At 36.7% G+C, this 26,934-nt stretch overlaps 1 protein-coding gene across 3 annotated transcripts in view; it reads left to right on the top strand.

Annotated features, from left to right (window-relative positions):
- Window positions 1–26,934, top strand: part of LOC145674331 (cell adhesion molecule Dscam1-like) — a 1,494,831-nt gene that overhangs the window by 1,319,926 nt on the left and 147,971 nt on the right. For all 3 annotated transcript variants that reach the window (XM_081744257.1, XM_081744259.1, XM_081744258.1), the window contains exons 10-12: window positions 9,430–9,583; window positions 20,623–20,774; window positions 24,516–24,788. In XM_081744257.1, coding sequence (XP_081600383.1) covers window positions 9,430–9,583; window positions 20,623–20,774; window positions 24,516–24,788 — 579 coding nt within the window. The remainder of the gene's footprint in view (window positions 1–9,429; window positions 9,584–20,622; window positions 20,775–24,515; window positions 24,789–26,934) is intronic.

Below are 26,934 nucleotides of genomic sequence, written 5' to 3'. Positions count from 1 at the left end.
CATGAATAAGGCCAAAAGAACATGGCTAAGACAGGGACAAGTAGAAGCTAAATAAATAATGTTTCCATGCTTTTTTTCAACAACTAATGATCATTACTGCTGTTTGCAATCAACTTTCCTCTCGTTGTCCTTTTTATTTATGTGAACAACCTTTTCTTCCTTTTTATTTAACGTGCGCCTACGAAAGTTGTTATTGTTGCCCTGAATTTGTTACTACTTCTATTTTTTTAATATATGTTCCAATAGCACGGGTTCAGTTATTTCTACTACTGTACCCCGGAAACGTATCTTACGTCATTTTGTGACAGATTCTTGATATAATAATTTTGTCCTCCTAGATTGGCAAAATGGCACACTGTGCGCCGCCAGCTTGTCTCCATTCCGCAGTACAGGTGTCAAGGAGCTGTTCCCTTGGAACACGACGGATTCGCACTCTCCCATCGTCATGATGAAGAAGGTAACGGGAATCATCAGACAATGCAACGCTCTGTCACTGTGCCAAGGTTTAGTGACGATGGTCATATGTTCATTTAAGTCGTAGTTGCCGATGTCGTGGTGTTAACATTCGCACATGGATGGCACATGAGCTTCGAAGGCTTATTGTTAGGGGTATTCGGTGCACTGTGTATTCAGACACACTTGTACTTTGCCCAGTAATAAAGTATGATGTTAGCTCTGCCACAGTTCGCTGCCTGTCCTGTTTTACCAGTCTGCCCAGCCTATGACGTCCGACATTTGTAATGAGGTTGCAGCGCCCAACCCCTCGACGTTTGGACATCGTTTCCCTTTATTTTGCCACTTGTTGAAGACACTCACCACAGCACTTCTTGAACACCCGACAAGTCCTGCAGTTTCCGAAATTCCGCTGCCGAGTCTCCGGGCCTTTACAACCTGCCCTCGGTCAAACTCAGATGGATCGCGCGCCTTCCCCATTCTACACACGGCCAGCACTCTCTGTGATACTGCATGCACCGTACGTATGACTGACTAGCATGCATTTGTCGGCAGGTGATGCAGATATCGCCTGGACGGGTTTATATCGATAGTAGTTAGGTAGTCATAATGATCTGGCTGATAAGTACGTAATAAATAAATTTTAAAATGTAGGGAATTTTTAACATTCTGATTAACTTGCAGGAAATTTCACAAGTTATGACAAGAAACAACTGACTTGGACAAGACAACGGTTAGTTGATGAGGCAATCTTTTTTCTGGTTTTTGAGGTGTGAGCTTTGACCATGCCTTGCGAAATTTTGATGTTTGGTGCTCATCAGTCGCACTTCCATTTTTTTCTAATTGTTCCAGTTCATGATAATTAACAATACATTGCGTAGTTAGAATACATGTTCACGTTTTCATTCAATCCAACTCAATCCTCTTCAGATGGTTGTCTTTGTTTACGGAGAATTAATTACGTATTAGAAATACACCCCAACAAAAGAATTCTGCGTGCTCATCTGCTCAGTATTCAATGTTTTAATTACAATCTGAATTGTTAAAATGTGAACGTAAGTTGCATTAGATATCTAAGCAATTCCTGTAGATAATTCAAGCACATGCTGATTAAGAAGCTGTTTCTAGCAAACACTTCTGCTGTTCATAAACCATACACATTCGAGTAGGAGAGAAAAAATGATAGAAGTAAAATTGATCATTTTGCAATCGGGACTCGCTCGGGCTCATGCTCTCTATTCTCAATGGAGCTCGCGTTCGCTAATCTCAATGAGGATCACTCTTGTCGAGATTCTCACTAATTCGAGCTTGAGCTTGATATTCACTGTGAAATTCTCTTTAGCTCGATCTCGTAATGACACACGTCCTTTCCTGTTTTTACATTTGTCTCACCATTTTCGATTTTTAGGGGTGGCCGTGGACTTTCAATTAAGTTTTTGTTTACATTTTGACCCGCCGCCATTTTGCACAGGGTTGTTGTAGAGAGTCGATACTTCCTTCATTTTCCTTCATTTTACAACAGCTTTCAAACGATGTGCTCCTTAGCCCCCCTTGTCATTAGAAACTTTTGAGTTGGACCCGTCTGAGACCCTGCGGGGAACCCTGGGCAAACTTTTTTATCCCAAAAAAGTGTGACCTTGAAAATGATGGGATACATGTTCACCGAGTTTTCCATTTACTCAACCGTTTCCGAACAAATGACTCTGTTCAATCTATTCTACCTTTTTTTGTTGTTGTTGTTGGTGTAGCTTTTACATTACAAACCAGTTGAGAATGCTCAAAGAGCATTGCCAGAACAAACTTAAAATAATGGAGATATGGAGCGGAAAGGATAACTGTCATTGTTCCTAAAGGTAAATCTATTTATCCGCACCTTCCTCTCTTTCTCTAAAAAGATAGCAAAATATCATCTCTGTATGACTTACAGTTCTCGAGATATGGCTGCTTAAATATCTAGAAATTTGAAATTTTTGGCCAATATCTGGGGAACGGGGGCCAGTTGGCCAGTAGACAGTTAGCCAATGGCCACCGGTTACTATTTGGTACTAAAATATTTACCATTTTCTTAGGTATTGATCAACATCAATATCATCTCTCTACAACTTATGGTTCTCGAACTAAAACTCGTTAAATATTGTTATAGGATATTATGGAATATTATTAGATTTTATAGTATTGGACTTCAATTCTTGGTAACGCTGCGATACATTATGTTATTCAACTTAATTTTACTTACATAATCACCTGTGTTTATTAAAATCATGTTACACGACTAAGAAAGAAGGAAATAGTGTTATGAAAATTATTCACATTGCTCATAAATTATCTTGATTACGAAAAGCAAATACTGCAACTTAGTTAACATTACGTTAAAGAAAATTTACATAATGAGGTTATTATAAAACTGTTGAATAATCACTATTAAATCAGCATTTTACTTTCAGAATTGTGTACGGAAATGTTTGTAACACTGTAAGAATTTTTGTATTCATCTTTTCCAGAAATTTCTCAGATTGACAAAATTTAAATTATCCGGAAGATTGAGTCTGGAGATTTTAAGGATTTTTGGTCAGCAGAATGTTCTTTCTCAACTGAGTTTTCTCAAAAGTTCCACGTGCTGGCTGGAGTCATTTGTTCTCATGAAATATCTCTGAAATCTGCAATCTCATGTTTTCGATTACATAAAACTGTTTCCTTGGAAAGAGAGTAGTTAGTTGAACAAAGCGAGTAAGAGATCGAAATTGAGTAGTAGAAGTTCGAGAGCCGAGAAAGCTCGGACCGTAGAATGAGACGCGACGAACTAGTAAACGCGACGAGTCGTAAATTATAAACAAGCGAGTATGTCATTTTGTAATACGAGACTATACTTAAAGTAACGAAACAGAATAAGTCATTTTACTTTAAAGTGTCGGAGAAGATTCCAGATTGCACACAATTCTTATTCGTGAGTGTTTTGCGAATACCAAGTTTCATTCTACCAAGGACGTTTTATAACATCCAAAGCTGAGCTGCAGAGGAGGATTCTTGACAACATGGACCCAGAAGTACTCAAGGTATGACGTTCTTTTTGGCCAGATGTCCTTACTTTTATTCCTCACAACCTTTCAGACATTTAAACACGTCAAATCTGAGAACACTAGTTTCTATGTCCAATAAACTAATCCAAAATGAACTCTAAACTTTTCTCTGATTTAAATACCATTTTCATTGATTACAACTTAAATTAATTTTTAACTTTCATGGTACACATTTTGCCTAACTTTCAGGGGCATGTCTTTGAGATAAATTTCAGATATTTCTCTAAGTTTAGTTTGGTCTTCTCTTTCAAGCTACAATCCCCACATTCACTTCGAACTAGAGTAGACCAGGCTAACAATATGTAGAAATTGGCCATTTATTCGCCAATGTCACGGGAATGGTAAATCATAGAGAGATGATATTGGTGGTGATCAATCCCTAATAGAATGTTAAACATTTTCGTACCGATACTAATTGGTGGTCACTGGCCAACTGGCCATTGGCCAAACCAGTGGCCAGTTGGACAGTGGCCACCGGTTACTATTTGCTACCAAAATGTTTACCATCCCTTTAGATATTGATTAACACCAATATGATCTCTCTCTGACTTACGGTTCCCGAGAAATGGGTTCTTAAATTTCTGGAAATCGGCCATTTTTGGACAATATCTCGGGAACGGGAAGAGTGACGCGAAAAATTTATCACTTGCTCTAATAGTTTTTGATGTTCTATCGAATGTAGTGTTCAAAATTGAAAAAATCGTAAATAACAGACAGACAGACAGACATAGAGAATTCAGTAACGAACTTTTTAAGTAGAGTTGAGTTGACTTTGAGTTTAACGTCCCGTTCAGCAGCTAGGCTATATGAGACGTGGACCTACTGATTAAAGTGGAATGCGAACCATATGAGCTCTCGCCGGGAATCGAGCCCGGGTCTCCCACGCCAAAGGCGCGTACGCTAACCGCTTAGCCACGGAAGAGGTCCTTTTTAAGTTCGTTGAATATGTTGTAACTCACGATATCCCGCCCCATGCCACGTATAACTTCGGGATTCGTCTACTTATAACATATCCAAGGCGAACACAATTGTCTCGTTCGGATCTCAGTGGAGTCACTTCCTTGTAAATAAGCAACTGTCTTCTTCAATTAACAAGTTGCAATATCTCGATTTTTTTTCTTGGTAGATATTTCTGGTAAACACGGTAATTTATTGTAATATACGGTAATTGTAGTCTAAGATACACGATAACGAAAATATGGCATTATACACTAACATAATAATATGCAAATGTTATACTGGAAAATAAAATCTTTGGAAAATCGCAAAGAGCAACCTGACATTCGTGTTCAGTCACACCTCATTATTTAATTTTAATGATTACTTCATTATTTTTCTGTGAAACTGTTAGAATTAATTATAGACTGTGTAGAAACGCTTTCAAAATGCACTAAAATTATAAATGGAGAGTAAAAGGTGCCTTGCTGAGGCTCCCTCAAGTCTGCTCCCCCGCACCCCTTTATCGTCGCCACTGGCTAATATGAATATGAAACAGATGTCAGGCAAGGACAACTAGCGGTGTTTCCCATATGATCAGAGGATGACTTACTTATGGCACGAGCCATAGTAGAAGGCGACATAGTTCAAGAAAGTATACCCTCTCAGTAACCTAAATTGGACGAAAATTTCCAAAGCAGGTTCATTTACCTGAGTACCGCATTTTGCCCAATTCGTCCAAGATTGGGATGGTTTGTTTCTAACTTTTCTACCAAAAAGCATTTGTCTGGAATGATGTTTCGAGACAATAAAATAAAGAAAATATGCTAGGCAGAGAGAGAGCAGGGAGGAGGGAGTGTATCAATTATACCTTCCTCTAAACTTTCCTTCGCCTTCTACAAGAGAATGCTCGTACACATTTTAATTTCAATTTTCTGCCTAGTCCTTCTAGAGAGCCAGAAAGGGCTAGGAGGTGTGAGAAAGAAACCTGTAGGATTTCAGAACAAGTTTATCTCTTTTTTGTCTTGGTTGCTAACAATATTGTTTCTCCATAAACTAGGCATTCCTCATGTTCCCATGCAAAAAGCCAATCTGTTACATAGACATTTGTGCATGCTAGAAGAATATATCTTAAAAACACAGAATATGCTGATGCTCTTAAGCACTAATATATGCATTAATTTTTAAAATACGCATTTATATGCACTATAAAACTTCAAATTCGAGCTCTATTATTGTTGTTAGAAACCCCTACCAACTCTAACAGAAATGCATATAAGCAAATATAATATGTGTTTGAATAAAAATCCGATGTCTACTCATTACCAACCTTGTAAGTAGCGTGAAAGCACAGTGCAGATCATGCGTCACTGTCTGTGGTGATCACGGAACCTTGTAAGGATCACTTAGTACCTTCTGTTATGTCTGAGAAGACATCATGAATCGCAGTGGTTTCAGCGTTGACTTTGAACAAAAGTGTCATTTTTTCTAAACATGTGCTCCTTTGTATTGCTACCTGAATCATACTTTCTATATATGGTTCAAGTTCCACCAATCTGCGCCACTTCGGGCATACGAAACTTACTTTCGCAATGACATAGCATGAGGAATTTACTTTTGTCCTAAGAGTTGCACAACAGTGTATACCTAGGTACATATACTAGCAGAAGTGTCCGACTTATGTGAGGAAGAATAAAGTCTAATGAATAAAATCCCAGAAATTTCAGTGTTATACGAAATAACTTTTTTCTTCCTTTAAAAACGGGAAAGCTGGAATACATGTTTTTCATTCTTATTGAGGAGCTTACAATCAATAATTCACGCCTCTGACTTAAGTGAATCTTCACATTTAACATTATGTGCTTATAAGATTTGAAGTTAGAGCAGTATAGGAATTACTGTTTCTTATTTCATGAGCAAAATGTTTGCATTCTGTATTTCCCACCACCAACTCAGGCCTCCAACCATAACTTAAAACAGGGGATGGCAAGATAATTTTGGGCGGCTAACTCGAAATGAAATATTTTAGTATTATTTCACGTCACACGATTTTGCCCTGTAAGCTAAAGAAAACGGTGACGTTGAGAATGAATGAAATGGTGGAATGAAGTAAGTGGGAGGAAACTAGAGAACCGCGAGAAAGTCCACACATACGGTATTTCTGTGTCACAAAACTCACTTGGCACCAGTTGGGATCGAATCAGAGTCCTCACACATCAAGGGTGAAAGTTGTGCAACTGAGTCACAGCGGACCCGGGGCTAGGTCGAGTCCACTTTACGTTCATAGTTACGCAGTACATAAACGTTACGATTATGAAGCTTTCGAAATGTATTAAACAATTAGTTCGATTTGATTGTGAACTTATATTAATAGTTTCTGTAAATTTACAACTGATTACAAAATGAATCCGTAATTTTATTAGGTGAATATAAAATATACTCCCAGCACAAAACAAAACTATCTGGAATTGTCATGAAAAGAAAGGGGAAAAAAGAAAATAGAGTTACAACCAGAAGAGTAAAGTGAGAAGTGTATTTATTTCACAGTGAACTGCTTTGATTCCAAGTGGTCTAACTCAAAATTTAAATTTTCCAAGAGTGAAAGTTAAAGTTCAATATTTCATGAACAATCTATATTTATTTTATGTTGGGAACCAAAACCATGACTACTGTATGTAGTTTATTGTCTTATTTAGTGTTTAAAAAATTCCTTTTAAAAAATACCTATCTATAGAAGTGAAAGGTACCTGTACTAGTTCTTGGCATCCAAGCAGTCCGTTTATTGTAATATACTATGTAAAATAGTCACGTATCATAATATATGATGTAAAATAAATGTTACATTATACATTATCTATAACACGTGATTGGGGAAGCGAATAATCCAGATGTTATGTAGCCCTATTGCGTTCATGGAAATAAAAACACAATAGTTATAACTATGCTAAGTTACTATAGACTGCCAGTTGCTCATTCAGAGAATTTATGATGTTCACTCTATTGCAATGGTTTCATACAAACCAGATATAGGCTACGGATAATAGTTTTATCCAAACTAGAAAATCAAATATTATTATTATTATTATTATTATTATTATTATTATTATTATTATTATTATTATTATTATTATTATTATTATTATTATTATTATTATTATTATTTATTTGAAGTACAATCAATTAGTACGACATTAACTATTAGTTTTAATTAACTGAGTTGAGCTGAAAATTAAATCTTAATCTCGAAAGATTAACTATTAAATTTATTTCTAAAGTAATAAATGCTGGAATTGGTTTCAAGGTTGTTCCTGAATGAATACTTTCTTCAAAATAATATTAAAAATTATAGAAAAATTTTCGAGACATTACAGTCGAGTCGAGATTTTTATGAACAGTCTCGACTCGACTCGTGTCTCGACTCGAAAATTTGAGTCGAGAAATACGTTTGTCTCGACTCATCTCGAATTTTACAAAGTGTGTCTCGACTCGGGCGCATCCCTAGCTAAATCCTTGTCCTTCTTTCTCGCCCTGTTCTGCGCTCTCGAATATTTCTTTCTTTTCTTGACTATTATGCTACTGTTCGAAGTTTCATCCATTATTTATAGTCAAGAGAAAGCAAGTTTCTTTCATTAAAGAAGTCCGTCAAGAAAGAAAAAAACACATTATAAATAATCTTGTCTAAATTAAATTGCCATTCTTACAATCATATAAAATACTTAAGAATATTTCATGACAAGTGGTTTCGCGAAACTCATTGTTTTGTAACGCATTCCAATCCACGCGTCGTATAAACTTTTGATGCCATCTTGATCTTTCCACTGAAGAATGAACTGCAGTGACCTTTCTCTGTGAACTTCAAGTCAATAATGTTCATGGACAATAACGTTCAGGCAAAACATAATCGTATGTGGTTATTGCTTATTTTTTTTAATGTGTGGTAAAAAAAAAATCTGTCTTTTCTGAAACCGGAAACAAATTTTTGAATCACGGTTAATTCGTAGATAAATTTAGTACCATCTAGTATGCTAATTAGAATAATACAACAACATACAATTTACTGAAATATTGGCGCACAAGGTTCTGTGTTCCATATTTGCAGCGGATTAGGATTTTGGATTTATATTTCTGGGCTTCCAGCATCTATGGCCATTTAGCCCGTCACGTTTTGAGGGATGATGTCCCTCGGCGAGCAATCCGGGGAAAGGGAAGGAAGCGGCCCTACAAGTTAGGTATCACCCAGGCATTTGTTCAAACCTCATTCATGGTGGCTGGCCTGAAAAAGAGTTATATAGTTTTTGGACCGAGTGGCCCCACCGTAAATCGAACCCGGGACCGATCACACCGAAGGAGAGATCAATAGGGACTACGCTACGCGGGGCCACCATATTTGCAAGAATATAAGGGAACTAAATATCTATGTCCGCGCATACAACCGTTGTGCTCTACCAAAATTCCATCAGAGGACATAGGAGAAGTTTTCATTCATTATTATTATTATTATTATTATTATTTGTAAACAGTAAGGATTTCGTATGTGTTTTTATCGCCATGTTAAAGAACACATCATGCAATATCTATACATATAAAAAACTTAATTTCGAAAAAAATGGACTTAGAAACTTTGCGCTCTAAGGACACGACATGTTTTTCTTCCTTTCCTTAACAAAGCAAATAAACAATAGATCAAATCTAAATTTAATGTCTTAGAATTTTGTCCTGCTGCATATTTAAGAAGATGTAATGAATAAAAGCGACTAGCAGAATGATAAAGTGATAAGAAATTGTACTATGGAAGGAAGACTGAGACAAGTCCTCCCTTCTTTCTACGCCACTGAATCACGATATTTTACCATTGTCAGATTACAATGTTCCATTTATGTTTACTCGTTATTGTGATTATCTTTGCTTAATGACATAATTTTACTAATCATTATCGTAATACTTTCGTATTTTTGTGTTTCAGAAACAGCACCGGAACTGCAATATACGTTCATTGAGCAGGCGCTTCGTCCGGGTCCTTCGGTGTCACTCAAATGTTCAGCAACTGGGAATCCTCCGCCGCACTTCCAGTGGTCTTTGGATAGTTTTCCAATCTCAGCAAGTAATATGGGACAACGGTAAGAAATAACTTTACGTAATGGTGCTTGTTACAGGGAGTTTGGAAACTACAGCAAACAACTTGAGTATTGAATCCTTAACTGAATACATAACATAGAATAATTTATCTTGATCATCCGCTATAACGGAGAAATCAAAAGGGGGAGAACAGCGAAACTTTGCATGAAGCAACTATAAGGGAGGGGACATCTTTGCATGTATTAAACAGAAACACACAACAAACAGTATTGCCAACCCAATGTAAAGTTATATTGTTTTCAAATAGCATTACGTCAGATTATTACATATTTCAAATTAACATGTCAAACGAAAACCTAAAATACCACTTTTATTATTCAGTGTTGCAAACTAAGGATGCCATAAACGTCCAAAGTTTAGAAGCCTCTAACGCATATACAGCACAACGGAGTTGAGTTGAGTTGATTTTGAGTATAACGTCCCGTTCAGCAGCGAGGCTATATGGGACGTGGACCTACTGATTAACGTGGAATCCGAACCACCTGAGCTCCCGCCGGGAATCGACCCCGGGTCTCCCACGCCATACAACACAACGGAGATGGACAAGATAATGCACTTCTAAAGTGTCTTAGCGTTGGATATCATGGTCATAGTATGACTTGTTTCGAATGAATAGGAACGAAGTTACAAAGGCTTGATTTTTTGGAAGGCTTTATTTCGAAAAAAATGCTTAGATACGTATCACATCTAGTTACTTGTATGTTTGTAATGAATGTGTAAATCATTTTGCCGTTTACAAACTTCGATATCTTAAACAGTTTCGTAGATATGATAAACATTAATAAAGTTCGCAATACTGCTGAAAATGACGTATTTGGGGAAATATTTAAACTGGTTATTGTTTTGTTTCTCTTTTATATCATTAAAGCAATAGGTTTTTTAACTGTAATTACAACAAGTTCTCGGTATTACATGATTTAACCATATAAAATAAAACCTTTCCGAAAAATTATAATTTCAAGCCCTTCTAACTTCGTTCCTATTCATTTGAAGCAAGTCTTACCACGACCATGGTATCCAACACTAAGGTTCTTTCAATACGTATTATCCTGCTCACTTCCGTTGTGCTGTAAGAATCGTAGAGGCTTCCAAGCTTTGGATGTTTGTGATACTACAGCAATCTTAGTTTGCAACACTGAATAATAAATGTGGTATTTTAAGTTTTCGTTTAACATGTTGACTTGAAATACGTAATAATCTGCCAAGTGGCATTTGGAAAAAATAACATGAGTTTACATTGGGTTGCTAATACGGTTTGTTGAGTGTTTCTGCTTAATTCGTGCAAAGATATCTCCTTCCTTATAGGTATTGTTCAAATGATTCAAATGAAGACACGCAAGTGTTTCAAGTTTTACAAAATATAGAGTTCCTACAATTTTTCTGTTCTCCAGGATTAATAAAGGCAACCAAGAAAGTTTTGCCGCTTTTTGTGAAGGTCTGTGTTTAATTGGCCCTCACACCATAAGTTGAACGTGAATGGAGATAAGGCTAAAGTCGGTTGTTGGTATGGGTATATCCAACATATCCAGGTATGGGTATATCCTGGTTGTGGTATTAGAAACTGGGGTCAAACGCCGCTGTAGCGGGCCGGAAGATATGCCAGACCTTTGGTGAGGGTGTCGTGACTACAAGGACAGTGCAGGTATGGTGTAACATGTTTAAGGACAGTGAAGAAACACACTAAGACGCATCACGTGCCGGAAGAAAAACACATGTACAAAATGAAGATCTTCAGGCGGCAATTGAAACGAGCAGTAGCCAGACATGTGAGAAACTGGAACTACAATTCAGTGCGAGTGTAGAAACCATTCAGCAGCACCTCTATTAACTTGGGAAGCACTACAAGTTCGGTTGATGGGTCCCACATGATTTGACTCCGGGCCAGAAGGCAACGTAAACAAACACCTGTGTTTCTTTGCTGTCTCATCTGAGGGAGGAGCCATTTTTGGATAGTGTTGATATGTGATTAGAAGTGAGTCCTGCACGAATCTCCATTGCGCCGTTACCATTGGTTAGCATCCTATGAAACGGTTTCAAAGCAGCTGAAACCAGCACTGCACCAGAAGAAAGTTCTCCTGTTTGTTTGGTAAACTGCACGCGGCATCGTGCATCTTGAACTGCTACCAGCTGGTCAGAGCATCAATGTAGCTCTGTACTGTCAGCAGTTGAGCCGTGTTCAAGAAAAACTCAACACTCTGGAACCAGCACTTCTGAATCGTAAAGGGGTCCTACTGTTACAGGACAACGCTAATCCCCATGTGGATAGGATGACCCTTCACACCATTCTACGCCTTGGATTTGAAACGCTATAGCATCCGCCATAATCCCCAGACATTGCACCGTCCGATTATCACCTGTTCAGTTCCTCGGACAATCACCTTAGAGGATGTCAGTTCAAATCTCTAGTATAGGTTGAAAATGCACTTGAAACTTTCTTCATTTCACGGCCCACCAAGTTCTACCGCGATGGAAATGATTGCCCTCCAGAACGTTAGCAGAAGGTTACAGATGCCGATAGGGACTATCTTTTATCTTTCACGTACGTCTTGGGTGGCATATCGATATTCGAAGGTCGTGGGTGAAAAATCGGCAGAACTTTCTTCGTTATTTTTATAATGAAATGGGCAAAAGCAGGTTTAGAACTGAACTCTTCATATAGGTAAGGCATTATTATTATTATTATTATTATTATTATTATTATTATTATTATTATTATTATTATTATTATTATTATTATTATTATTATTATTATTATTATTATTTTCGGGTTGAAGAGTAATGGTTTCCGATCTACAATGATTAATTTCTCGAGGCAATATAACATCAATGTCTCACGTTGAAAGTTGTAATATTCGGCCAGCGCTTCGTATTCTCTTTTACATAGAAACAGGAAGAAGGGGCCTAGTCCATACTCTCTGCAGGGGTGGCACGGATCCTTTGTTATACCGCTTATGGGCACGGCTCTTGTCTTATTTTGAAATAATTAAATTGAAATACTATAGTCTCTACGATGTAATTCGATCCTCAAAATAGTTTCAAATTTGCATATTGCCTATAAGCTAGCGATTTTTATTAAGTATTAATTAATAGGATTATTAGTAATTAGGCTTTATTAGGCCTAATTGTTAATTATTAGCAATCACTATGACGCACTGATATGTGTATTTTATTATAAGAATATCTGTTGAGTTGATGAGTTGATTTTTAGTTTGAAGTCCCTTTCAGCAGGGAGACTGTAGAAGACGGGACCTACTGATTAAGATGGAACACGTACCAAATGAGCTTCCGCCGGGAAAAGGGAAAAGAATATTGCTGTTACATCTAACTTTCATTTCCTAACTGTAGATATGTTATATTCTAACCAGATGTTGATTTGGTGGGGGCACTGTGACTCAGTGGTAGAGCGTTTACTTCTGGTGCGTGGGGTCCCTGCTTCCACACCCGTCCAAGTAAGTTTGTGGTGGACAACACCATGTCCGTGGGTTTTCTCGGGGTACTCCCATTTCCTTCCACTTTCTCCCTATATTGAGCATTAAAAATCCCGGATTGGCTTCAATATAATTTGTATCGTGAATAAATAAATAGATGCGTAGCCTAAATTATGACGATTAGAATGACAGAAAAACACAGAACGTGAGAAAAAGGACACAATGAATGTGAATTTGTAGAAGGATTCGAACTCAATGATACTGTGACTTGTAACACTCCTGAACCTTGTCGTCAGCCTTTTTTCTTTTATACTTATCCCATAAGTTTCAATTGCTATTTTATTTTAATTCTGTCTGCTATTCAAGGGTTTGGAAGGGGAATTGCTGGAAATGACTAGTTCACAGTGTACTAAATGTCGAACGTAAAGTTTCAAGAGGAAAACGTCCATAAGCACTACTGTAATGCAGTAATTCTATAGGAGATTTCAAAGGCAAGTTCTATTAGCTTACATATGCATTCTTGATGTAATACTACTACCATATGTTTTCAAAGCAAAAATTAAGAACTTGCTGTAAGGTTACAACGAAACCTATTAATAATACTAATAGAAAAAATGAAGAAAAAAAAAGAATCTGCTGAAAGCTAGTTCATTGGAATTTTCCTCTTCAAAGATGAAACTGAAACGTGAGATTTTATCAGTGCTCGTCTTCTCATCTTAGATCTTCTAGCAAGATCCTTGAGTCGACAAAAAATCTAAAGATTTGAGTTTAAACATTTTTTTCTTCCTTCTGTCCCTTTCAAAAGACGGCGGTGCTTAATTGAAAAAGCATCATTCGAAGTCCCTGAGATTATTTTGGTGACGTCACTGATTCTAAAGGCTTTTGTATAGTGTACGGGGGAAAAAGCGGAGGTAGTATTGGTACCAGAAATAGAGCCTTGGAGAAAGATCTTCTCGTACGTTGGATTCAATTGATAAAATCTTCTGGAAAGCTGAATAGCAAGAATATAAAGCAGTAGGAACTTCTTGCAGGTGCTTCGTCCTTCGTTTGTTCCCTACTTACAGGAAAAAGACAAGAAATCTTTCAACGAATCAGGAAAATTACGTATGCTAATCTTGATATCTGGAAATTAAAAAAAAAAAAAAAGATGAATTAAATGATTAAAAAGAAGTTAAGAGTTAGAGATGACACTATTTTCTACGAAGTTCTGCTTAAATTAAAACATCATACGACCAATCCTAATACTTATAGTCATGTGCGTTACAGTTGTGGAAATACGAGGGATAGTTAAAAAGTTCTCGTGCAATTGTTGGAAATACCGACGAAAGGCCTCCTTTTGTATCTCCCAGCGTTCAGCCGTCGCGTTTCCTTTGATGTATTCTACAGTGATGAAACAGGTACCGATGCTGTTTTCCTTAAACCGTAAACTGATTTTAAGGCTATTAAAGTAGGTATTTGAATCAGATTTCCCCAATTTGTATGAAAACTAGATGTTTGCGCATTGCTCGAACTGTGACCCGACAATGCACTAACTCATCACAACTTACTCGTCCGTTTAGATACACTACTCGTAAACTGACCGTTATGACTTGATCACGCTTGTCATATTCATAAGAGGCGGAGGTAAGGTATACTTACGCACGTAGTAAGTATAAGCAATTAATATTCCTGTAACTTTTCCCCAAATGGGTGTATCTCAAAACTAGCTTCACCATTGTCTTCCTGATTAAATTCTATCCCAAAATTATGTATCATATTACCCTATTCCCATTAAAAAAAAAAAACTTTACCTTAATTCAAAATGGCGGATTCCAAGATGGCTGTCGTCAAGGTCATACCTACGATACGACTTCCCCCTAGGACTTATATGTATCTACATGGTTGTTCTTTCATTAACACTCCGTTTACAAAGGGTAGTAAGGGACTTCTGCAGTAATCTCTAATAACCATATCACAACTCTTAAATATTATTTTAAAAAAAATGGAAAACATGCACCATGGCAAAAATTTCTGTCATCACAAATAATGAATACATGTCCTCTATCAGCAAAAAGAATGTCATTGAAATCGGACCCGGACAATTGGATGATGTCCGTTGTGAGGATAAAGCAGTATTAGCTGCGCTCTTGAAAATGTACTTTTGTTGATCTTTAGTAGTTTCGATAAGTGCAGTATTTTTTTCTGCCTTCAACTCTTCATCAAATTTCGCGCACGACAGGTCGATATCAAAGCGAGTTGAGTTGATTTTAACGTCCCGTTCAGCAGCATTGTCTTCCTGACAACATTGTCTACATGAGACGTGGACCTACTGATTAACGTGGAATCCGAACCACATTAGATCTCGCCTGCAGTCGAACCCGGGTTTCCCACGCCAAAGGCGCGTACGCTAACTGCTTAGCCACGAGGGGATATCAAAACGAATTACAAGTTCTGCTTTAACCATGGTCATCGACAAACGATTCCTTTTCTCACCCCAAAATAATCTGAATAGAGGAGAGAATAGGTTTAGTAAGAGGAAGAATTACCGGGCATTTAACATCCGGTTTTGATGTCGTACCAGACACCGGATAAGGAGATCAAAAACCGAACCATTTTGTAAAATACCAAACGGTTGGCAACCAAAACAATATATGGTCGCATCCAATACTATTTTGTAAGAATTTACTGTGCATTCCGAGTCAGAAATTAATATAAGAAAATGTGTTGGCAAATGTAAAAAGCAATGGTATGGTAGATTTATTATATTTATTATATACAACAATGGATTTCTACATAAACTTTCATATATATATATGACCTATTGTTACGAAATACACTCATTATTAAATATTTTTTTAGAGTAGGGTGGGGTGACTTGAAACACTTAACGTTACATTGTGATATTGTTTATTTTATTCAAGAAGAAATCAAGAGCCATTTTCTTGATATTATTCTCACCACCATTGTTAAAAAGTATCAAATTAATGATAAACCTTCGTCAAACATGCTACGGATGTTATCACGTGTTATGCAGGTTGTCACGAAAGTAAAGGCGAAAAATGAAACCACAGACTTCTGACGCCAACACAAGCAAAAAACAAAAAAAAAAAAAAAAGAAAAGTCTACCGGTATATGACATATAGTCTGAAAATTGACAGAGGCCGAGCTAGACAGCTTCGAATGTGTTGGGAAAGGAACTTCACACCTGCCTATCGGGATAATAATAGGAGTCAGAAATACATAAAGCCGTGTCAGAAATAAAGTCATCGGCTTGACATGTTAAATGCACGTACAAATGCTTAACATAAGTGCGCAAGGGATTCCCCACATCGTCTGCGGATTCCTGGAATGACTTTCCGGCACTTGCAATGCAACGGTGCAATGAAGATGGACAAAACACAGTACAAAGTTGTTATCCATGAATGACAACAAAGTGCACCTACCATGGTTGTACCTTTAACTTCCGGACTACATGTCATATAAACTTGTTTGCTTGTTTTGGTACCAGGAATCTGTGGTTTCATCTTACTACATTACTTTTAGGATACCCTGTATATATGCGTGTAGAATGTTTCAAGTTACCCTACCTACGAGGTGAAAATGGACAATATGAGAGTGACTTGGAACATAATAACATATGTAAACAATAGAACTGAAGAAAAATGTGAAACAAAATGCTAAGTAGAAAACAATTTTAATATATTATTCGTAAGTCTATCTCTTAATGCAATATGATACAAACATAGAACTTATTTGGTGTTAAATATCTATGTTAAGCTTCCTTAGGAACAGAGAAATATTTAGGTGCTTCTCAGAGGAATTCTCAGATGTTTCTCAGGGGTCCATTCTTATAAAAGCATTTAAAAAAAAAAATCCTAACTCCATGGTTTGCATGTTCTGCTATTTATTACCTTCTCGTACAAGGATAAGTCATAATTCTTAGAATATTTCCACCATGTGCGTGGGTTTTCTCGGGGTTCTGCCGCTTCCTCCCACTTTCTTCATTCCACTATTTCATTCATGGGGTGCGGTGGCTCAGTGGTAGAGCGTTCACCTCCGGTCCTTTGGGTCCCTGGTTCGATCCCAGTTCGCGCCGTGTGGACTTTGTAGTGGACAAACACCGTGCCCGTGGGTTTTCTCGGGGTTCTCCCGTTTCCTCCCACTTTCTTCATTCCACCATTTCATTCATTTCTCATCATCACCGTCTCCTTTAGCCTAGCCGGCATAACTGTGGAACGGAAAACTTAAAGGTTTCATTTCTTGGAATATTTCCACAACACAAACAGCAGACGCGTACATACACTGTGATCTACAGTAAGCACAAGGTCAAACGTACCCAAGATGTAGTGTGGCAAGTGGACTACGAGTATTTAACACAGAGATCACCACTATGGCATTGTCTTGAGTGAGATTTAGTGACAATAACGATGAGTGCTAAACAACGTCTGATATGTGAACTCTTACTTTATGAATTCGTACTCGTGCATAACTCTGCGGCAGCGACCCAAAACACTTGCCGTGCGAAATAGAAAGGTGCAGGGAACCAAAGCACAACAAATCGTTAGTTAGTTCCAGATATTTCGTGAATGTTGTAAACATGTCGAAGATCAAATAGGATGCGGCCGCCATAGTGTAACAGATTGGTCATGCGACACATAATTGAGGAAAATTCATCCACTAGTACACGATGATTGTCAAACCAACTAACGGTGACATAACGCAGAAAGATTAGAACGGTGTTGCAGACTATAATGGGCGGTATTCACAGAGAATTCGTTAATCGAGGGTTAGTCACAGACTAGTTAGTAAGCATACTAACTCTTAACTAAGGAAGGTGCACTTTTTGGTATTCAGAGTCTACTTTGAGTAGAACTAAAATTATGATTTGGGTTTGATTATCTTATATAACCCCAATGTATCAGGTGAGAAAAATAAATGTGGCAACTACGGAAAAGTCAGCGCATGCGTAGTCTGTAAAAATGAAAATACATGAAATACGAAATGTTGTGTCGCACGCTACACCCTGGGTAAAAGATTAGCCTCTAGATTAATTAATCACATTTGATTAACTTCGTCAAATACTACGTCCTAATCAGAGACTCTGAATACAATTTTGATAATCATCCGTTAGTCAAACCCCATAGTACGTCATTAATTAGTCGTCAAAACGACTCTGCATAAAGCCGAATATGTCTACTACTCGTTTTACAAACAAGTCAAATTTCCGACATATAACATACAACTTTATTAGAACGAAATATATATAAATAACAAAAAGAATGAAAAATTTATAATGTGGCATACTATGTATGTCTTCACCTAAGACAGCCACTTTCATGACCTACGTATTTAACAATTATTTTATCAAATATTGTTTGAGGGGAAAAAATGTACTTAAAATCTCCCAATTAAAGCTCTTTGGAATAATAGTATTTGACATGTACCATCAAAATTTTCCGTAAGTTCACTTTTTATAAGTATCGCTGCAAAACTTTTAATGTAAAAATAAATAAATAAATAAACAGGTTCATAGCAGCTAATGCTAATGTTCCAGGAAACCTTACTTTCTAGAATATGTGACACTTGGCGTGGGAGACCTGAGTTCATTTCCCTGCGGGAGCTGATGTTGTTCGAATTCTACGTTAAGCTATAGGTCCAAGTCTCTTATAGCCTCGCTGCCGAATGGGACGCTTAACTGAAATTCAAATCAAAACAAGTCAAATATAGAACATGTGTCCTGCAAAATGCGTGTCCATTTAGCCATGGCAGGCACCAATCCTTACGAAATTATTCACAAAATTCAGAAATCATAATAAGTCGCAACACATGCACAGCTTCTGTATAACAACATAAAATAATCACTAATTCTTTTCATTCAATTTGTCTCATTCTCCAACTTAATTTAGAACTTTCGAGGTAGTGATTAGGTTGTTTAATTTTGAAAATGGCTGAAACATATTATTTTAACTTGCCCAACTACACAACTTTCAATTACACCTTAGTAGTTTCAATATCTTACATTCACTGCGCAGCGAAACAGCTGATTCGAAAGCAATTGAACTCAGGTTGTACGTCATCAGACTATTAGCGCGAAATGCGGAGAATCAAGCAATTACTGGCTCGCATTAGCAGAGATAAATGTATAGCTAATGCCATCTAGCGATTATTCTACGAACTTTAAGAAAGATATTTCATTTATATTTTTATTTTGCAAGATAACGTAACAAAATATCGATAAGTCTAAGGCGTTAGGCTGGTAATCATAAGACATATATTTCTCAGTCCCTCCCACCCAGAGGTGACTGTTATTATACGCCATTCGATTAATTATTGTCATTCATTTCTGAATCCCTTGTTTTGTTCAAATGGAAGAGTCGTGGGCCGTAATACACAGAAAGAAACACACCTGCTTAAATAAATGAATGATAACTTTGCTTTCATGCTGGGCAAATATACTTCTTCCTGTACAGGGCACAAAACTAAACATTACACTATTGTTAATAGATAAGAATAACTCATGGTTTAAAGAACATAAGGCTTCATCGCAGGAGAAACAAAGTTCCGTATGAAGTTTGTATTTTTCACCAAACCATTGTAATCAAAATGTTATTGACCCAAAGGATTGCCGCTTCTTGACCAGAGGACAAGACATTGGAGCAATGGTACAATACTGTGAGCAGTGCATCCAAATCTCGTTCCCCACATTGACTCGAGAAGAAGGTAAATGAGAGCGTCACCAATTTGTGATTGAGACACACGATGCACGTATTCATGCTTCTCTCTCCGCATTCTCTCCTGCCTCAGTCTTCCTGAGTTTGGCTGGCCTTCCTGTGGTCAATGTGCGGCCTCCCTAAGTTTCTACATTATATTGTTTGCCCATAAGACAAAGTTAAGGTTAAATCTCTTCTCGAAATGGTGTTATGAAAATGATTTCTTTTCTCGGAAACCGTATATATTTGTATTGAGAGAGTTTTTTTTTTTTTTTTTTTGTCTCTTATCTCCTTACAAAAACTATGTCTCGTTTCGTCTTGGGAATAATCCTAAACTACACATTGGAGTACATTAGACACACTAGCACTTCAGGAATAACAATGGGATTGATAGCTCTCTGACAAGATTCAAATATATTTTGCAAACGACTGTGTTTTCTGCGAAGCAAAAGTGAAACCTAGGCCTACAACATTAAAAAATTACTTAAATGCGGATTCCTGGCTGTAAATTATGTAATTTATTGGGGACTTTAAATTCAAATCTGCATTTTCACTGTAAAATGTATACCTGATATATATATATATATATATATATAAACAAATTGTTATCTGTACTATATCTATTGTCGGGAATACGGTGGCTCAGTGCTACTTACCTCTGGTGCGGGAGGTCTCTGGTAGATCCCTGGCAAAGTAAGTTTGTGGAGGACAACCTCGTATCTGTGGGTTTCTTCGGAGATACTCCTGTTTCCTTCCACTTTCTCATTCTACCGACGCTTCCATCGTTCACTTTCCTCAATCATCTTTCTCCTTTACCTTAAAGGGCGTAATCGTGGGATGTAAAACTAAAAAAAGTATATTTTTACTTAGGCCAGCAAACATTTTTTTCTTTTTTTTTTTCAGGTATGCTATTGGTCAGTATGTGGATATATCGGGTGATGTAATTAGCCATGTAAATATCACCGAAGTCCGTGTTGAAGATGGTGGCCTTTACAAATGTTCAGCAGTCAATACCATGGGAGTTGTGAGTCATGCTGCAAGGCTTAATGTATACGGTAAGAGCATTTCATTTTAATACTATATAACGTTAGACAACGTTGTGTTAAATCTATCTATATCTACATGTATCTATATATATTAGGGTGTCCCTTATTTAGGGTAATTTTGTGTTGCGATACGCACACCTACTAAATGTATTCTATGTGACCGTAAACACACATTAGTGAAATAGCAACTACCTACGAGAACGTTAATCCGTGCCGACTTGACGAAAAAATCATGAAATGATGTTTCCACATTATAATATATTTTTAGAATGTCCAACCGTGATAACGGAGAAACCAAAAGAGACAGAGAAACGAAACTTTGCACCAATCAACTAGAGAAAGGACGACATCTGCCGTGCATTGACGAACATTACAGGATGAGCAGTGTTCTCAACCAAAGAAAAAGTTGTGTTTTTGTAAAGCGAATGACCTAAACTGAATAAATGAAAACAACAATGAAAATAAAGACAAAGGGGATGGCAAACGCAGATAAGTGTTGCAAACTTTTCAAGAAATAACGTGAAACAGGTGTTAAATGAAAACGCCGTGGGAATGATACAGTTAATGATGTACTAATGTTTAGTACACCTTAAATTAAATATTGACAAGAACAGTTTACTCTGACTCTAAGTCTAGAAGGGTCCTTTGGACAGTGTTGCCATCAACAAAAGAGAAAAGTTGAGTTTGGAAAACGTACAACACGAAAAATGTCACTAGCGCAGTATAATTTAAAACATATAATGCAAGGCTGTAGATCATGAGGAGCAACACCGTGGTTATGAGAAATCGATAAGCCACGTACTGAGCGAGATATTCGGTATCTTGTTAAGGCTGAGAAGTAAAGCTTTTAAAAGATGGAAACGCTGCGTACTCCAACGGCGTTTGGATTTAACACATGTTTCGCGTTATTTATCGAAACGTTTGCAACACTGATCTGCGTTTGTCATCTCTTTTGTGTTTATTTTCATTGTTGCTTTCAATGATCATATCCAATTTAGCTCATTCGATTTACAAAAACATAAATTTGACTTGGGTTGGCAACGCTGTTCATCCGGTGATGTTCGTCAATACACAGGCAAGTGTCCTTCTTTCTGTAGTTGCTTCGTGCAAAGTTTCGTTTGTCCGTCTATTTTGGTTTCTCCGTTATCATGGTTGGACATTCTAAATTATAATGTGAAAACGTCATTTCATGATTGTGTCGTCAAGTCGGCATGGGTTAACGTTCCCGTAGGGAGGTGCTATTTCAGTAATGCGTGTTTACGATCACATAGAATACATTTGGGGTGTGTGCGTATAGCAACACGAAATTTCTCAAAATAAGGGACACCCTTATCTATATCTATATCTATATCTATCTATCTATCTATCTATCTATATATATATATATATATATATATATATATATATATATAAGTTTAGAAAAGCGCTTCACCACTTAAGCTCACTCAAATTAAGACGAATGTTAATACTTAGGAAGAAAATATAAATGCAATGTAGTAATGCAACTAAATAATGCAAACTTTGAGTGATAGTGTCAACTTGATGCAACGAAACATTGAATGATATTTATTTTATCCATAAAAAAATACATATTGTTCATAGAATATCTACCTAGAAATACACCTGTTGTATTGATATGTTCCCGTTAATAGGCTACAACAAAATTGACTATTTGTTTAGCTGATCTCGAAGATTATTCGTTTGGTTGTCTTGCCATACCAGGCGAATCCTTTAAAGGCACTATCCACTGGAGACAGACAATGGATTACTGGCATTCCGCAGAAGTACATTGTATACCAAATACGAGTTCTGGTCTTTTCATTTCAATTATCCTATGCGATGCAATATACTAACAAGGAAAGTACATAAACCTCTCGGTATACTGACCCTGTTAGTATAAAGAAAATTGTAGACTCGCAGTGGCATAGCTATTGCATCACCACTGCTCATTAGAAAGTCATGGTTTATAATTGCTTCTCTTCAGCTTGAAACAAGCTTTTCAGAGGTGATTTGTATTGGGGCTGATTACTTACATGAACAGGGAAAGTTGGAAGAATGTCGGGAAAATTCCCTCCAGAAATCCCTCCCATCAATTTTGGACCCCTCTGAAGTAACCCCGGGTATAAGCACACAATCCAAATAAATCTCAAAAAATAGTATAGGGGATAAGAGATGCGTATACCAAGTTTTGTATTGACAGACAGAAAAGATATGAGGAAAAAGCTTGTATACCAATACACGATTTCCCTTCATACCTATTCTGTCTAGCAATACACACATTTCTTATCTCCTATAGTATTTTTCGGGATACATTTGGATTGTGTGCCTTTACCCGGGGTTACTCCAAAGGGATTCAAAGTTGATAGGAGATATTTCCAGAGAGAATTTTCCCTGTTCAAGTACGTTGTGAGCCCCAATACATATCACCTCTGGAAAGCATGTTTAATGCTAATGAAAATGAACCATAAACCATGGATGTCCAATGAACAGTATTAATGCAATTGCTATTTTACTGCGTGTCTACGATTTTCTTTATACTAACTGGGTTAATGGCTCCCAGGGACTTACTCCATTGTCCATGACACCTTTCTCTTTGTGCATGAACCTATCTTTGTTATGTTCATCGAATGGACTAGGTTTAATTAGCAAGTCCCGTTGACAGGTTCATGTCCTTTCCTTGTATATGGTTTTATAAATTTCCTCCTGTCAACTCCAAATAAGAAATATTATTTTTAATAAAATACAATAATTTGCAATAACAATACTTCATAGCTTCGGAGGTCCGATAATTTTTGGAGGGAACCAATCTTTCTAGTTCCGAAAAACAACTTACCAACCAGTAACATAGCTGATTGCATTGGGTTTATTTTAACGTCCTACGTTTATGTTCTGTGGCAAGAGAGATGTTGATGATGAGATGTACAATTATGGTGGAATTATGGGGGGAGGGAAGAAACGGGATAACATCCGAGAAAACCCAAGCACATGGAATTTGTCCACTAAAAATCCCAATGCCAGAACTTTGGATTGAACCAGGAATTCTACACAGCAGAAGTGAGCATTCTATTACGGTATGAGTTGAGGACGTATACCTGACCCTACACAAAAGTATTTCTAAGGCGGGACATTTATGCAAGAGGAAAAGATGAAAAATTGTGTTTAAAAAAAAATAATTTTAGGAATGATCCAAGAAAATGGATCAAAAGATTGTGATCTTGGCCAAGAATGTTATGAATGTTCCAAGAAAAGTGCATCAAAAGGTTGCCCAATAATTAGTTTTTGATCAGGGGTCACAAAATGTGTGAAAGGAAGTTGTGTGCTGTTTGTGATTGCATCACGGGAGAAGGACTATACTTGGAATTAGTTCTAAGATTTGTAGTTGTTTATTATCATATTATTTTGATTCAAACTTGTTTTCTAAAGGGCGGTAGGATGGTATAAAATGTATACCAAAATTAGAATGCCTAATGAGCTTTTATTAGTGCACTTTCATTGAATTGTGTGTTCTGAAGGGGGAAAGAAAATTCAATCACTTTCCACAAAATCCCCGTGCAAAAAAAAAGGCATTTCAGCTAGTATAGAATAAACACAAATTATTTTTTCTTACTAAGTGAAGCATGCTGTTTTCAAATGGTATTTAAAAATGAAATGCTTCATTACCTTCCTTCTACAGTATAATTAACACAAACTGAACATGAACACGGGAATGATTCAAATAAAACTCAACTAATTTTCTGTTTTAATTAATAGGTTCTCCTTACATCCGACCGGTGCCCAGTTTAACTGCTGTAGCAGGGACCGATGTCACTCTCATCTGCCCATACTCAGGTTATCCCGTTACCTCAATTAAATGGGAGAGACATGGACAAGAACTTCCATTAGATATCAGGCACAGAGTGTTTGAAAATGGATCCCTGGTAATCGTACGGCTGGACAGTGCTCATGACAGTGGATCATATCTCTGCTCCGTAACAGGAAGGAATGGAGAGATTGTACGGCGAGAAATGGTTGTGGAAGTTAAACGTAAGTATTGTTGAATTAATAGAATTAAATAGGAACTTCTGTGTCCGAGAAAGAATATATTTGTGTAAGTTCCACGTGTATTCACATTAGGTTTATGTATTTATTTATGCATTTGGTACTTCGTTTCCCGTAACTACTGTCCGAATCTGAACCAGCTTTTGGTGGGCAAGTAGCCCATTGTCTAAGGAACAATCGTTCCTATGTTTCAAGACAAGGTCTGCCAGGAAGGATCGACTTGCCTCGGCTTATATATGATACTTTATTTCTCGGTAACTATTTGCCAGATCTGTGCAAAATTTATTGACCAAGTAACCCATAGTCCAAGAAACACACATTTTTAAATGTAACGGTCGATCTTGCCCAGCTCAGCAACTGACACCGTGTTCCACAGCTTTACACGACGGGAGCTTTGAGTTCGGTAAACTTCAGCTCTTTTAATCAATTTTTATGTATGCATTTATCTATGCGTCGTTATTTCGAATCATCTCGGAACTACTAGGCCGACTATCACAAAGTTCTTCAGTATCTTGCTAAACAAACAAACAAACAAACAAACAAACAAAAAAGGAACTTTGATGTACACTACATTTAAACGTTGTTTTCTCCGGATAGATATTTAAATTTTATTGTGTGTTGACGATTATAACTAATTTTCTAACATAATGAATTGCCCCCACAATTAATTGCCCCCCACAAATAAAAGCAGAGGAATGTAGTACCTGAAAATAAAAAGAAAGTACAATAATTTGTGAAAAGGTAATGTAAGATTCGTTCATGTTAGCAAGTAGACGAAATTCGTCAGACTTTTCCAATTAAAGAAAACACTATTGCTAATGGAGATGTTACTTTGTTGCAAGGATTCTCAGTACAATATTATATATGCCATTGTTATTATTATTATTGTTATTATTATTATTATTATTATTATTATTATTATTATTATTATTATTATTAGAAGAAGAAGAAGAAGAAGAAGAAACATTACCCGTTTCAAAACAAAAATCTAAAAAGATAATGATTAAGTATTATATTTACACAGTATATAATAAAATACAATGGAAATTTTTAAAATGTTAATTAAACGACCAAAACTCTGGACGAGAAAGACCAAAACTCTGGAAATGACTAAAACAATACTACGATTCTTTTGAACATGGGGTAACATTTCAGACAGTATATCTCATATGCAAGTTCAAAATTGAAGCGTAATATGCATGTTTCAGTTAATAAATTCACAGTAATTCTTGCAGTACCGAATCTTCTCTTTTATTTGTACTTGTATGGTGAACAGAAAAATCACTAATACGGTTTTATTTTGATTTCTCTTCACTTTTCTTAAAGGAATGCCATGATTATACCTTATAATAAGCTTCCTTCCGAACTCTGGCAGTCCAAGTACAAACACCTAGTGAATTAATTAAATGTGAAAATGAAAATAAATATTTCACTTTAACGTCCCGCGTTTATACGTTTTGGGCTAAGGGAGACGCTTATTTAGGCAAGTGAATGCTAATGGAATGATTGGTGGAAATAGAATGTATTAGTAAACGGGAATGCTCCGAGAAAACCCACGAACACGATGTTCGCCACAAACTCATCTGGCCGGAGATTGAAGCAGGGACCACACGCACCACAAGCAAACGCTCTACTACTGAGCCACCGTGCCCTCAAATTAAATGTGAAGTTACTACTGCTCCTATATTTGTTTGTTTTATCAACTATATGTTTATTTGGCATCTTTGAAGTGGAGAAGTAAAGAAAATAATATTTAACAAAGAAAAACGTAATTAAATGTTCAAAATGTAATGAGTAATGACCATTATTCAAAAGCTACTATCATTCATTTTTAAAAATTGCGAAAGGGAAACATCCCGTACTTGAAACGTAAGTGGAGCGTTTTCAAGTAATTATCCTAAGTGCTGCATGGAAATTGAAAATATCATTTGAACTAAAGTAAAAAAAATGCATAAAAAGGAAAATTTCCCCTTCTGAGAATAAATCCCCTTAAATTAGATCTTGGGAAAGCAGAATTAGTAGGAGCTGGAATTCACGTTTCTCCAAAAAATGACCAGATGTTCATTCCATCTCCAAAAGTTGAAGATGTTTGACAATTGGATAGCATAAGACATTCAATGATACAAGAATA

This window comes from Thermobia domestica, chromosome 17 (assembly GCF_964235325.1).
Source record: "Thermobia domestica chromosome 17, izTheDome1.hap1.1, whole genome shotgun sequence".
NCBI lineage: Eukaryota > Metazoa > Arthropoda > Insecta > Zygentoma > Lepismatidae > Thermobia > Thermobia domestica.
This window is presented reverse-complemented; position numbering and strand designations above follow the sequence as displayed.